General features: G+C 42.9%; 1 protein-coding gene across 4 annotated transcripts in view; it reads right to left on the minus strand.

Annotated features, from left to right (window-relative positions):
- Positions 1-15,123, minus strand: part of SUGCT (succinyl-CoA:glutarate-CoA transferase) — a 1,711,098-nt gene that overhangs the window by 1,476,821 nt on the left and 219,154 nt on the right. For all 4 annotated transcript variants that reach the window (XM_077269202.1, XM_077269201.1, XM_077269204.1 and 1 more), the window contains exons 7-8: positions 2,800-2,891; positions 1,928-2,071 (exon numbers count right to left, since the gene is read on the minus strand). In XM_077269202.1, the coding sequence (XP_077125317.1) occupies positions 1,928-2,071; positions 2,800-2,891 (236 nt within the window). The remainder of the gene's footprint in view (positions 1-1,927; positions 2,072-2,799; positions 2,892-15,123) is intronic.

Here is a 15,123-nt window from a genome sequence, read left to right on the forward strand (position 1 = left end):
GTAAAGCAGGGTTTCTGAGACCTGTAACTTTTCTTTTTTTTAGTGAACACAGCTGTATGAGGGCTTATTTTTTGCGCAGCGATTCGGATAATTTTTTGTTACCATTTTGGGGTACATAATGTTTTTTGATTGCTTTTTATTCAGATTTTTCAGACATAAAATGAACAAAAAACAGCAATTTAATAATTTTTTTTATTTTTTGCGCGGTTCACAGTGCAGTAAGATTGATAAGACTGGTTTGTTCGTCAGTTCGATTAGAGTGATAAATTGATATCTTACTTACTTTAGAATTAGCTACTTTTACAGACTAAAAGCGATATTTTACGAAAAATAATTAGTTTTTGCATCGTCATATTGTGAGAGCTGTAAATTTTTTTATTTTTTTGCTGGATGAGCCATATTAGGCATTGATTTTTGTGGGGCGGTTTGGCGTTTTTATTTGCACCATTTTTTTTTTACATTCGACTTTTTAATTGTTTTTTGTTCAATTTTCTGTATGTCAGTATGATGAAAAAGTAACATTTTGGGAATGCTTTTTAATACTTTTTTTACGGTGTAAAACAAAAACATACCAGTTTTATAGATCGGGTAGTTACAGATGTGAAAATATCAAATGTGTGTACTTTTTTTTGTTTATTTGAGTTTTATAACAAAGGATTCGATTTTAGTGGCAAATGGGTTTTTTATTTTTTTATTTTTATGGTTTTACTTTATGTGTTTAATGTAAGTTTTTTTCACTTTTTCACTTAATCCCCCTGTGGGACATGCATAATTTTTACTTTGATCGTTGGTCTCATGCATTGCAGTGCCCGTGTACTACAGTGTCTGAGACCTGTCAGTGACTCACTGAGTCAGCCTGTTAGACTCTGAGTCAGTGAGCTCTAACAGGCCACCATACCCTGGGGTCATCAGATGACCTTAGAGTACTATGGCAATGAACGGCACTTGCGATTATGATCACGGGGATGGATCATGACATAGGGGGTCTTTTAACCTCCTTTTAACCACTTAGATACCAATGTCATGATTGACAGTGGTATTTCAGGGGTTATTCGACCCTGTTCGATTTCAAAACTGGTCGGGGCCAATACTAGAGGGTGTCAGCTGTAATGTATAATTTTAACATTGAGGCAGCGCTATTTATCTATTCCCAATAGCTGTAAATGGCGATGAGGGAATAAGGCCCCTTAACGATTGCCGTTTTAATGTGTATCTGCGGTTATTAAGGAGTTAAAAACATTGAAACATGCAAAAGTGTTTTGTACTGAATAATAGTTATAACTATTGCGCTAAAGGAAATCTGTCAGCAGGTTTTTCCTATATAATCTGACGGCAGCATGAGGTACGGGCTGAGACACTGATCTCCGCGCTGTGTCACTTATTAGGCTGTGTGCTGTAGTTTCAATACTATGCAGGAGATTCTCACTGCTGGACTAGCTGCCCACGTGCCTCCTGGTCCAACCACACCCCCAACACTGATTATCGCCTGTCAATATACAATGTACATAGTGAGCTGCTAATCAGTGGTGTGGGCGAGGTAAGCGTTCTGAGTACTGCTACATCTACAGCAGAGAAAACTCTGTAACAGAACTTCTGCACCCAGTAAACTAAGTGATACATCTCTGGAATTATGATCTCTTTTCCTACATTATTCTGTTCTCAGATGAGATTAAAAAAACCAGCAGATTCCCTTTAAATGTATGTAAAAGACTGATTTTAAAAGGGAATTTCCAAAAACTGGAGAGTGGGTGTACACACATGATAGAAAGTACAAAGAACAATAGGTAGTTTGATGAAAATGTCTGCACTTTTGTAAAGGACCCATTATATGGAATTACATTTTTATTAGTTCCTTTACTTTGGTGCCTAATATCTAACAGCTAAATGCAACTGTAATAATTGCTGTAATAAAATAAAACTTAATTACCTGTGAGGAAAGTAGGTTGCAGTCAATGTGCATTCCTTTCCCAGTTTTCCTTTTTTGCAGTAAACCAGCCATAATGGCTCCATGAGCATAGAGCCCTGTTGCGAGGTCAGTCATAGCTACACCTGGGCGAACAGGATCTCCATCCTAAAAATCAACGTATTTTTATTAGATTGCACAGTAACTCTGCTGATTTACAGGAAATATTTTCTATAATTACAGTAGCTACTATTGCAGTAAAGCAGCTACCCACCACATTTTTGTTCTTATAAGCAATAATTATATAACATGCAATCAAAGAGAAAGTATCACCTTTATATAATTCGTTTTTATTTTCTGATTGTATGTTTTGATTTATTCTATTTATGTACATGACTATGGTAGCAGCCATCTTGTCTGGACAGCTGCTCAGAAAAAATGCAATTCAGAGATGTTTCTCAGCAGGATTGACACAGGAAAGTCAGAAAACTACTCATTGACTTTTTACGGGAGAATGATTTAGGCATGCCGTGTGAACTACAAAGTTATATTCTCCTTTACTAAACGGGATTATCAGCACCAACCACTCCCCCCTCCTAAATGGTTAATTATGCTAAGTCTTTGTGAAAGCACAACAAAGGTCAGCAATCTAAATGCTGCAATTGCAAACAAATGGCATTGGAAAGGTTTGCGCTTGTAAACCTTGAAGAAATGCATTGTAGCACTTTTGGTGCAAGTTTTTGGATAAAAAAAATTGATTTGTAACTTAACAGAACCTCTGACATATTGCCTAAAGGTTATGGTGGCACATTGGATTTGGAAAACAGTATATAATTATCCTTTTTATCAGATAAGAAACACAATAAAATAATGCTAAAAAAACATAGAAATGTTACCTCTGGTCCTGTAATATGCATCAAGCCAGACATTGCACATGCTATGGCATCATATCCTGCTCTTTTAAACAAAGGTCCTGTTTGGCCATAACCTGCATGTAAAAAAACAAAGTATTTGATGAAAGTGCGTTTTTTTCCAGTAATGCATGAAATCTGCAACAATACAAACTGCCTAGAATTGTAAGGTACACTGCTCTACTTACTAATAACTAATACATAATTAGGCAACTGGGGTTCACTCAAAACTGTAGACAGACAGAGGGTCAGGACGGGCTGCAGACAAAAAACAAGGTCAGGAGTCAACCTGGGTAGAACAGAACATGCCTTATCCTAGACAATCAACTACCTGCTTACCCAGGCATCCCTTAGGGGGACTCAAGTTTGGAAATTATCCCTGGTCCACACTGTATGCGATAACTTCACTATCTATGCGCACTAGGCTCCCCACCAATCTCAAGAACTGGTGCACTGAAGAGCCCCAGGTTTCTGGAGTGGTGGTTGATCATACACACTGCTGCTTCATTCATTCTTAACAGGACAGCTGAAAACGTTCCTGGGCTATACTTGTTTTGTCTTCCTCAGTCTGCACTAAGTATGAATTGGAGTGTCAGTGAGCATGATCGACCACCAATCCATTCACATGGTGCTGGTCTAGTCTGGTCTCTGGCCAGATGTCAAAAGGTGGTCTTTCCCCGAAATGCAAGAATTTCAAACAAAGATATACCTGGCTGCAATCTTGCAGCCAGACTCTGATTCATCCTGCCTGCGGTTTGGGCAGCATTAGTCAAATAACAGGTCTCCTTTAAAGGGTTATTCCCAGAATTGTTTTATTTTTCATATAGCACAGTAGATGTATGCTTATTGTTCATATACAGACTAAGGCCAACATGAGTTTCTGTCTTGTACCATTGTGTCTATTTTTATCTTTACCTCCCCCTTGATACATCCAGCTTCACATAGCAGAATGGGCAGTACTATTCTTTCCTGCTAAAACGACATTTCCCAGCAACACTATTTTCATTGCTGTAGTCCCCTCCCCTTTCTCCCATATACTCCTGACTAGCCCCACAGCTCTCTGTTATCATCAAGCTAAAATAAGTGTAGAATTCACCTTGTGCACGATCAGGATTTAATCTCCTGCCATTTGCATCAGTATGGCAGCTGTGTTCTTTTATATCCTTAGCTATATATATCAGAGCTCAAGTCTCTTACACTTCTCCACAATAGAAGGGCAGAACAGTGTTGGTTGCTTGCAGGGCTGGACTGGCCATCTGGCAATGGGCCTGTCTGGTCATGGGCCTCTTTGTCTGCTACGTTATAAACAGAATCAGTGTTCTCAAGACAGCCATACTGTTAAGAGTTGTGACAGAGGTATCATTAGAAATATTGGTCTTGTAGTAAATCTTGCTTTCCGCCATGCAGGGTAATATTAGTAATATATTCCCATCTGGTGCTTGGAGATGGGGACTTAATGGGCCTGTGTGATTTCAAATGCCAGGGCTGAATTTCAGTCCCAGTCTGTATCTGGTTGCTTGCTACTTATAGATCAATGATCTGAAACTACAAATGTCACTCTATTGATATATAGTGAGGAGCAAAAGGGTAACAATATTTTGAACTTTTGACTTTCAGGTTCCATATCTCACCATCAACTACTGCTTCGAACGTGAGACTACCATCATTTTACAGACAATCATCTCGGCTATCTCATACATAAATGTGACTTGCAGCTGTTCAGCATATGATTAGCTATGCAGATTCTTGTCATGTCACTGCATTGTTACTGTTTTGCTCCTGGTGGTAGAGAAATCTTCCTGTATACTACAAAATACAACCAGTTGTTACATTCCCTAATAGCTCAGTGTATTATTAGGTTGATTCCCAAGTGAAATATCATTGGTTCAAATCTAGGAGCAGCCATGAAGATTTCAGAAACAGCATAATTCAGCTCATCAATAGCAGTCTCTTAGCCAAGAAAATTGCCAAACTGCATCATCTGAGTGTCATGGCAGTTGTAAGAATACAAAATGAAGTCCATCCATTTAGAAGCCAAAAGGTAAAGTCCAGGCAATATATCAGAGTGAACAAGTCAATTCTTCCCATGTCTATCAGTTCTGGAGCGAAAAACAAGGAAGTGGAGGTGGATCGTATGCAAGCGTCCATGCAAGCACCATGTGACGCACATTACACAAGTCTAAAATGGCGGCCCAAAAAAAGGCGAAGAAGCCTCAACTTCAATATCGTCATAAGAAATGTCAGCTTGAGTTTGCAAAAAAGTACAAAAAGTGGACAGTAGAAGATTGGAAACAGGTGATTTGGAGAAATGAAATGAAAGTCAATAGACTAGGCTCTGATGGGTGGAAATGGGTCTTAAAGAAACAAAGGAAAAAAAGGGGCTACCAGATGGAGAAATTGAAGGAACTGCCAAGTTCGGCTTAGGAAACCTGATGATATGGGGCTGTATCACAGCCAGAGGCATTGGATACTTGACCTGGATCAATGGTGGTCTCAATGCTAAACTATATATGAGTACCCTACAAGACAAGTTACTTCATACATTCGAGTACTATGGGTATGAAAAGGACAATGACCAGAAGCATATGTTTATTTTGGCAAAGAAATGGTTCAATTACAATGAAGTAGAGGTGCTGGTGGCCCCCACAGTCTCCAGACCACAACCCAATTGAACAGTTGTGGATAGAGTTGAAGAAAAAGCTGTATACATACCCAAGTGAATTGACCAATATGCACCAACATTGGGAATGTGTACAAGAGATCTCGGATCAGATTTCGGTCAACACATGCTTGGATCTGATTGAGAGCATGCCCAGAAGAATTCAGGCAGTGTTGAAAGCCAAGAGTAGATTTATAAAATAATACAAATTAAAATATAGATTTTTAGGAGGAAAACAATAACAATGCAGTGACATGACAAGAATGTGAATCATCGCAGCAAAAGGTGGCACAACAAAGTATTAAGTTAAAGTGGCCGAATAATATTGCACGCCCCACTTTTCAGTTTTTGAATTTCCACAAAAATTTAAAATAACCAATACATTTCGTTCAACTTCACAATTGTGTTCCACTTGTTGTTGATTCTTCACCACAAATTTACATTTGGTATCTTTATGTTTGAAGCATGATATGTGGGAAAAGGTTGTAAAGTTCCAGGGGGCCGAATACTTTCGCAAGGCACTGTATGTTTTTCTCTGAAACACTGTGGAATTTCAGTCAAACATACATGGCTGACATCATACATACATACATGAGATCATACATGCTGCCTGTGGATCAGGCAGCACATATAAGCTGTCAATATATAAAAATAAAATTTTTAATCTAAAATTGAAAAATGTGAATGCAAGTTTAAAATTAATTTTAGTGCTATGATAAAATCTCTAAATTTTAATACTAATAAAATAAAATTAATAAAGAAAAAATATAAAAATATGTGTAATTATGACTAAAAAAGAAAAATGTAATGGCTAGGTAAAATACATCTCAAAAATCATATCAATACTTACAGTTGGTAAGTTAACATATGGTAAAATGGCCAAAATTAATCTGATCTTCATAGACCAAAATTCCCCAGTACGGAGTTCTTCTATTACCATCATCTTTGGTGTATATACATTATTTGGGGGAAGGAGAATCTATTAGGGTGACGTCACCCAGTTGGACCGTGCGCAGAGCACAAATGGAAAACTTTTCGTAAGTTAGCAAACAAAAATTCTTGGAATTTCATGCAATTTCTATAACAAAAATTTTAATTTATGTCAATGAATTGTCTTGCCTCCAGTGTACTGTCATAGAGGGTATTCAATAGGTGGCTTTGTTACCACCAAGTGGACCAGGTTATCCTCCGCAAGCTTTTATTTCTCAAAATGAATCATGCATGTGTAGGGGGGTAGAAAAAGATGCCAAGTCAAGAAGAAGCTGAATGTTAGAATATGAATATTAATGTTATATAGTTACGGTATATGTTTTCATTAAAGAATTAGCATTTTATCCTTATGGCTGTTTTATGTTTTCCTGGAGGTTCTACCCCAAGGCTGTCCCTGGGGATTGGGGAGGTTTGTCCATAGAAGAACCATTACAAGGCATAGGGATATAGTTGCATCAGTTTGGGTCAGACATAGTTAACAGCTTGGGAATAGCCCACATTTGGGCAGGGATTAGATCTGATAAAAAAGGCAAGCACTTCCTAGTTCAGTGGGAACGTGAAAGAGTTCAGTCTGTAAGAGTCTCAGACAGAGTGAAGCTTCCACGTACCAAGCTTCCATCCAGCAAGACGGCGCACCGAAAGTCTGGCATACAGTATATTCAAGGACAGTTTGGGGCCTACAGCCCAGAAGGGACATTGAAGTGCATGTCTCATTATCCCCTAAGTCAGGGGGGAACCTTTTTCCAGTCGGGGCCATTTGGAAATTTCTACCATCATTCGGGGGCCACATAAAAATGATCACCGTGAAAATTACCCAGGTATATTTAGTCAAACAATTAATTACAGTAACTCACCCTTAATGTGACGGCTGGAGCTGCTTCTCTTTGGTGCAGCTGTGATGTTAGGTGATGCTGATCATGTGGCTTCTCACAGCTGCTTTTCCAGGGGTGGCACGAAGATCACAGGGGGCACAGAAATTACAGGGGGGGCACAAAGATCAATGGAGGGCACATAGCTGGGGACACAGATCACGGAGGGGCACATAGCTGGGGGGCACATAGCTGGAGGGGACAGAGATCACAGGGGGCACAGATCACATGGGAGCCCAAATATCACAGGGGGTACACAGCAGGGGTCACAAGGATCACAGGGGGGCACAAAGCTGGGAGCCACAGATCACAGGGATGCATATAGCTGGGGGGGCACAGACATCACAGGGTGCATATAGCTGGAGAGCACAGAAATAACAGGGGGGCACAAAAATCAAAGGAGGGCACATAGCTGGGACACGGAGATCACAGAGGGGCACATAGCTGGGGGGCACATAGCTGAGGGGGAAAGATCACAGGGGGTACAGATCACATGGGAGCACAAATATTGCACGGGGTACATAGCAGGGGATCACAGGGAGCACAGGGATCACAGGGGGGAACAAAGCTGGGAGCCACAGAGATCACAGGGATGCACATAGCTGGTGGACACAGATCACAGGGGGGCATATAGCTGGAGGGCACAGAAATCACAGGGAGAACAGAGATCACAGGGGGTACATAGCTGGGGGGCACAGATCACAAGGGGCATATAGCTGGAGGGGCAGAGAGATCACAGGGGGAACAGAGATCACAGGGGGCACATAGCTGGGGGCACAGATCACAGGGGGCATATAGCTGGAGGGGCAGAGAGATCACAGGGGGAACAGAGATCACAGGGGGCACATAGCTCGGGGCACAGATCACAGGGGGCATATAGCTGGAGGGGCAGAGAGATCACAGGAGGAACAGAGGTCACAGGGGGGCACATAGCTGGGGCACAGAGATCACAGGGGGCATATAGCATGAAGGCACAGAAACCACAGGGGGCATATAGCTGCAGGGGCAGAGAGATCACAGGGGGAACAGAGATCACTGAGGGGCACAGAAATCACAGGGGGCACATAGCTGGGGTGACAGGGATCACAGGAGAGGCACAGAGATGACATGGGGGCACATAGCTGGGAGGCACAGAAATCACAGGGGGCCTGAAGTTAGGGGAGCAAAGAGATCATATTTGGGCACATAGCGGGGTGCAGAGATCACAGGAGGGGCACAGAGATGACATGGGAGCACATAGCTGGGGGGCACAGGGATCACAGGAGAGGCACAGAGATGACATGGGAGCACATAGCTGGGAGGCACAGAGATCACAGGGGGCTTATAGTTGGGGGAGCAAAAAGATCATATTGGGGCACATAGCTGGGGGCACAGAGATCACAGGGGGCACATAACTGGGGGGTACAGGGATCACAGGGGACACATAGCTGAGGGGCACAGGGATCACAGGAGGGGCACAGAGATCACATGTGGACTGTTGTGTATCCGCTTTTTGGGCTCCCCTGGTGGTTGCTGGTGGTACTGGTGACTTGTTTGCACTTTGCTGCTTCTGTTCACCTGCTTCCATCAGCGTTTGGGAGTTTCCTATTTAGCCTTGCTCTCCAGTCATTTCCTTGCCGGTCATCATTGTAACCAGAGCCTTTGGTTGCATGTTCCTGCTACTAGTCTGCTGATCAGCTAAGTGGACTTTGTCCTTTTGTTTTGTATCTTTTGTCCAGTTTGCAGTTTTTGCAATCCTCTGTAGCTGGAAGCTCTTGCAGGCTGAAATTGCCACTCCTGTGTCATGAGTTGACACAGGAGTCTTAAAGTAATTTCAGGATGGTTTTTGAAAGGGTTTTCAGTTGACCGTGAAGTCCTCTTTTGTATCCTTCTGCTATCTAGTAAGTGGACCTCTCTTTTCTAAATCTACTTTCATACTGTGTATGTCTTTTCCTCTTAATTCACCGTTATTACATGTGGGGGGCTGCTATCATCTTTTGGGGTATTTCCCTAGAGGTAAGCCAGGTCTGTTTCTTCCTCTACCAGGCGTAGTTAGTCCTCCGGCTGGCGCGTGGCATATAGGAAGCCGTAGGTATGCTCCCTGGCTACTATTAGTTGTGTGGTAGATTTAGCTCACGGTCAACTCGAGTTTCCATCACCCGAGAGCTCGTTCGTTATTTATATGTTTCTTACGTTCCCTTGCCATTGGGAACCATGACAGTATGACCGGCCAGTGTTAAACTTATTGGCAGAAGAAAGGAGAGAAAAAAGAAGTCTGTAATTTTTTTTTTTTTTTTCTTATTCCCCTATGCTTGCTCCATAGTTGGATCAGTTGTATTTCAGCTCTAATTACAGCCTTTGCCTTTCTCTCCTTATAATCCTTGAATGGCTCTGAGCTCACCTGTTTAAAGATGGATCCTCAGAGTTTGGCTGCAGGTTTAAATAATCTTGCTACGAAGGTTCAAAATTTACAAGATTTTGTTATACATGCTCCTATTTCTGAACCTAAAATCCCTACACCAGAGGTGTTTTCCGGAGATAGATCTCGGTTTTTGAATTTCAAATATAATTGTAAATTATTCCTTTCTCTCAGACCTCACTCCTCAGGAGATCCTGTCCAGCAGGTTAAGATTGTAATCTCTTTGCTGCGAGGTGACCCTCAAAATTGGGCATTTTCATTGGCACCAGGGGATCCTGCGTTGCTCAATGTGGATGCGTTTTTCCTGGCTTTAGGGTTGCTTTATGAGGAACCTAATTTGGAGATTCAAGCTGAAAAAGCTTTGATAGCCCTATCTCAAGGGCAAGATGAAGCGGAGATATACTGCCAAAAATTTCGTAAATGGTCTGTGCTTACTCAGTGGAATGAGTGCGCCTTAGCGGCAAATTTCAGAGAGGGCCTTTCTGATGCCGTTAAAGATGTTATGGTCGGGTTCCCTGCGCCTACAGGTCTGAATGAGTCCATGACAATGGCAATTCAGATTGATCGGCGTTTGCGGGAGCGCAAACCCGTGCACCATTTGGCGGTATCTTCTGAAGAGACGCCAGAGAAAATGCAATGTGACAGAGTTATGTCCAGAAGCGAGCGGCAGAATTATAGGCGTAAAAATGGGTTATGCTTCTATTGTGGTGATTCTGCTCATGTTATATCGGCATGCTCTAAGCGTACTAGGAAGGTTGACAAGTCCATTTCAATTGGCACTTTACAGTCCAAATTTATTTTGTCTGTAACCTTGATTTGTTCATTATCAGTTATTACCGTGGATGCCTATGTGGACTCTGGCGCCGCTCTGAGTCTTATGGACTGGTCCTTTGCCAGGCGCTGTGGGTTTGATTTAGAGCCTCTGGAAGTCCCTATACCTCTGAAGGGTATTGATTCTACACCTTTGGCTTGTAATAAACCACAGTTCTGGACGCAAGTGACTATGCGTATGACTCCAGACCATCAGGAGGTGATTCGCTTCCTTGTGTTGTACAATTTACAGGATGTTTTGGTGCTTGGATTACCATGGTTACAGTCTCATAACCCAGTCCTTGACTGGAAAGCTATGTCTGTGTTAAGCTGGGGATGTCGGGGGGCTCATGGGGACACTCCTATGGTGTCCATTTCGTCATCTATTCCATCTGAGATTCCGGCATTTTTGTCTGATTATCGTGATATTTTTGAAGAGCCTAAGATTGGTTCACTCCCTCCTCACAGGGATTGTGATTGCGCCATAGATCTGATTCCTGGCAGTAAATTTCCAAAGGGTCGTTTGTTTAACCTATCTGTACCTGAACATGCTGCTATGCGCGAGTATATTAAGGAGTCCCTGGAAAAGGGACATATTCGTCCTTCTTCATCACCTTTAGGAGCCGGTTTTTTCTTTGTCTCTAAAAAGGATGGCTCTCTGAGGCCTTGTATTGATTATCGACTCCTGAATAAAATTACAATCAAATATCAGTATCCGTTGCCTTTGCTGACTGATTTGTTTGCTCGCATAAGGGGGGCTAAGTGGTTCTCTAAGATTGATCTTCGTGGGGCGTATAATTTGGTGCGAATTAAGCAGGGGGATGAGTGGAAAACCGCATTTAATACGCCTGAGGGCCATTTTGAGTATTTGGTAATGCCTTTCGGCCTTTCTAATGCACCTTCGGTCTTTCAGTCCTTAATGCATGATATTTTCCGTGAATATTTGGATAAATTTATGATTGTTTACTTGGATGATATTTTGATTTTTTCTGATGACTGGGAGCCTCATGTTCAGCAGGTCAGGAGGGTTTTTCAGGTTTTGCGGGAGAATTCTTTGTGTGTAAAGGGTTCAAAGTGTGTTTTTGGGGTTCAAAAAATTTCCTTTTTGGGTACATTTTTTCCCCTTCTTCTATTGAGATGGACCCTGTCAAGGTTCGGGCTATTTACGACTGGACGCAGCCTACTTCTCTGAAGAGTCTCCAGAAATTCTTGGGCTTTGCTAATTTTTATCGTCGATTTATAGCTGGTTTTTCTGGCGTTGCTAAACCTCTGACGGATTTGACTAAAAAGGGTGCTGATGTTGCCAATTGGTCCCCTGCTGCCGTGGAGGCCTTTCGGGAGCTTAAGCGCCGCTTTTTGTCTGCCCCTGTGTTGCGCCAGCCTGATGTTTCTCTTCCCTTTCAGGTTGAGGTCGATGCTTCCGAGATCGGAGCGGGGGCGGTTTTGTCGCAGAAAAGTTCCGACTGCTCGGTGATGAGACCTTGTGCGTTCTTTTCGCGAAAATTTTCGGCCGCCGAGCGAAACTATGATGTTGGTAATCGGGAGCTTTTGGCCATGAAGTGGGCATTTGAGGAGTGGCGTCATTGGCTTGAGGGTGCCAGACATCAGGTGGTAGTTTTGACTGATCACAAGAATTTAATTTATTTGGAGTCTGCCAGGCGCCTGAATCCTAGACAGGCACGTTGGTCGTTGTTCTTTTCCCAGTTTAATTTTGTGGTCTCGTACTTACCGGGTTCTAGGAATGTGAAGGCAGATGCTCTTTCTAGGAGTTTTGAGCCTGACTTTCCTGGGAATTCTGAACCTGCTGGTGTCCTTAAGGATGGAGTGGTTTTGTCTGCTGTCTCTCCAGATTTGCGACGTGCTTTGCAAGAATTTAAGGCGGATAGACCTGATCGTTGTCCGTCTGGTAGACTGTTTGTTCCTGACGAGTGGACCACTAGAGTCATCTCGGAAGTTCATTCTTCTACTCTGGCAGGTCATCCAGGAATTTTTGGCACCAGAGATTTGGTGGCTAGATCCTTCTGGTGGCCTTCCTTGTCTCGAGATGTGCGTGTTTTTGTGCAGTCTTGCGATGTGTGTGCTCGGGCCAAGCCTTGTTGTTCTAGGGCTAGTGGGTTGTTGTTGCCCTTGCCTATTCCGAAGAGGCCTTGGACGCACATCTCTATGGACTTTATCTCGGACCTCCCTGTTTCTCAGAAGATGTCTGTCATCTGGGTGGTGTGTGACCGTTTTTCTAAAATGGTTCATTTGGTGCCATTGCCTAAGTTGCCTTCCTCATCTGAGTTGGTCCCTCTGTTTTTTCAAAATGTGGTTCGCTTGCATGGTATTCCGGAAAACATCGTTTCTGACAGGGGTACCCAGTTCGTGTCTAGATTTTGGCGGGCAGTCTGTGCCAGGTTGGGCATTGATTTGTCTTTTTCGTCTGCATTCCATCCTCAGACCAATGGCCAGACGGAACGAACTAATCAAACTTTGGAGACTTATTTGAGGTGTTTTGTGTCTGCGGATCAGGATGATTGGGTTGCCTTTCTGCCGTTGGCGGAGTTTGCTCTTAATAATAGGGCTAGTTCTGCCACTTTGGTTTCTCCTTTCTTTTGCAATTCAGGGTTTCATCCGCGTTTTTCATCTGGTCAGGTTGAACCTTCGGATTGTCCTGGAGTGGATGCGGTAGTGGATCGGTTGCATCAGATTTGGGGACAAGTGGTGGATAATTTGGAATTGTCCCAGGAGAGGACTCAGCAGTTTGCTAACCGCCGTCGTCGTGTTGGCCCCCACCTTCGTGTTGGGGACTTGGTGTGGTTGTCTTCCCGTTTTGTCCCTATGAGGGTTTCTTCTTCTAAATTTAAGCCTCGGTTCATCGGTCCTTATAGGATTTTGGAGATTCTTAACCCTGTTTCCTTTCGTTTGGACCTCCCGGCATCTTTCGCTATCCATAATGTGTTCCATCGGTCGTTGTTGCGGAGATATGAGGTACCGGTGGTTCCTTCTGCTGAACCTCCTGCTCCTGTGCTGGTGGAGGGTGAATTGGAGTACGTGGTAGAAAAGATCTTGGACTCCCGTATTTCCAGACGGAGACTTCAATATCTGGTTAAATGGAAGGGCTATGGTCAGGAAGATAATTCTTGGGTAACTGCCTCTGATGTTCATGCCTCGGATTTGGTTCGTGCCTTTCATAGGGCTCATCCAGATCGCCCTGGCGGTTCTTGTGAGGGTTCAGTGCCCCCTCCTTAAGGGGAGGGTACTGTTGTGTATCCGCTTTTTGGGCTCCCCTGGTGGTTGCTGGTGGTACTGGTGACTTGTTTGCACTTTGCTGCTTCTGTTCACCTGCTTCCATCAGCGTTTGGGAGTTTCCTATTTAGCCTTGCTCTCCAGTCATTTCCTTGCCGGTCATCATTGTAACCAGAGCCTTCGGTTGCATGTTCCTGCTACTAGTCTGCTGATCAGCTAAGTGGACTTTGTCCTTTTGTTTTGTATCTTTTGTCCAGTTTGCAGTTTTTGCAATCCTCTGTAGCTGGAAGCTCTTGCGGGCTGAAATTGCCACTCCTGTTTCATGAGTTGACACAGGAGTCTTAAAGTAATTTCAGGATGGTTTTTTTTTTTTGTTTCAATACTTTTATTTGGAAAATAAAAATTTCACAATAATCTCCCAACGTGGGAGTACTGAAAATACAAAATTTACATAAGTATCAACACTAACATTGTAATGTATGGGGGAAGTATTAATGTTGATTAATGAAAGACAAGACAAAAACAAGACAGAAACAAAAGGGGATAAGTCCAAGACCGAATACAGTATAAAACCGCTCTACAATTTTACAATAATATTCTCACATATCAACAAGTATCGATCGGTTATCAATATTATCCAGTTCAGGATCCCCACTCCTTCGAAGAGAAAAATAAAAAGCAACATCTCAGGGAGACAGGGTGAGAGCCAACTTCATTTGACCATCCGGATATAGTTCGAGCCATGGCGACCAGGTTTGGAAAAAGGAATTCCAGCTATCAGTTCTCGTCGCTTGAATGCGCTCATATATCATGATAGTGTTCATTCTATCTTTGACAAGAGATATTGAAAGTGTAGGAGACCTCCATTTTGACGCTATGTGTATTTTGGTTGCCATTCCCAATAACACCGCCAGTCTGTGTAATTTTTTAGATAACCCCTGCGGTTTTAATCCCAGAAGGAGGGTCAGTGGGTTCATTAATGTCTCTTTTCCAATCATCCTATCCAGTAAAAGCTTTACCTCCCGCCACAGATCAGTAACCACCGGGCAGGACCACCATATGTGACTCATGTTTCCTGGTGCGTCACAACCTCTAAAGCATTTGTCAGAGACCTGTGGATATATGGTATGCAACCTCGTAGGGACCAGGTATGTTCTATGTAAGACTCTAAGGGAAGACTCAACCAAAGACACCTGATGGGAGCCTCTTGACAAGGCATCGCAACAGCTCTGCCACTCCTTCAGCGAGATCTCAAATCCCAGGTCTTCCTCCCATTGTCGCATAAATTTAAGCTTTTCCTCCTCTTGTATACTAGTAAAGGAAGAGTACAAAAAAGAAATAATCCCCCCACCCAG

This window comes from Ranitomeya variabilis, chromosome 6 (genome assembly GCF_051348905.1).
Source record: "Ranitomeya variabilis isolate aRanVar5 chromosome 6, aRanVar5.hap1, whole genome shotgun sequence".
Taxonomy (NCBI): domain Eukaryota; kingdom Metazoa; phylum Chordata; class Amphibia; order Anura; family Dendrobatidae; genus Ranitomeya; species Ranitomeya variabilis.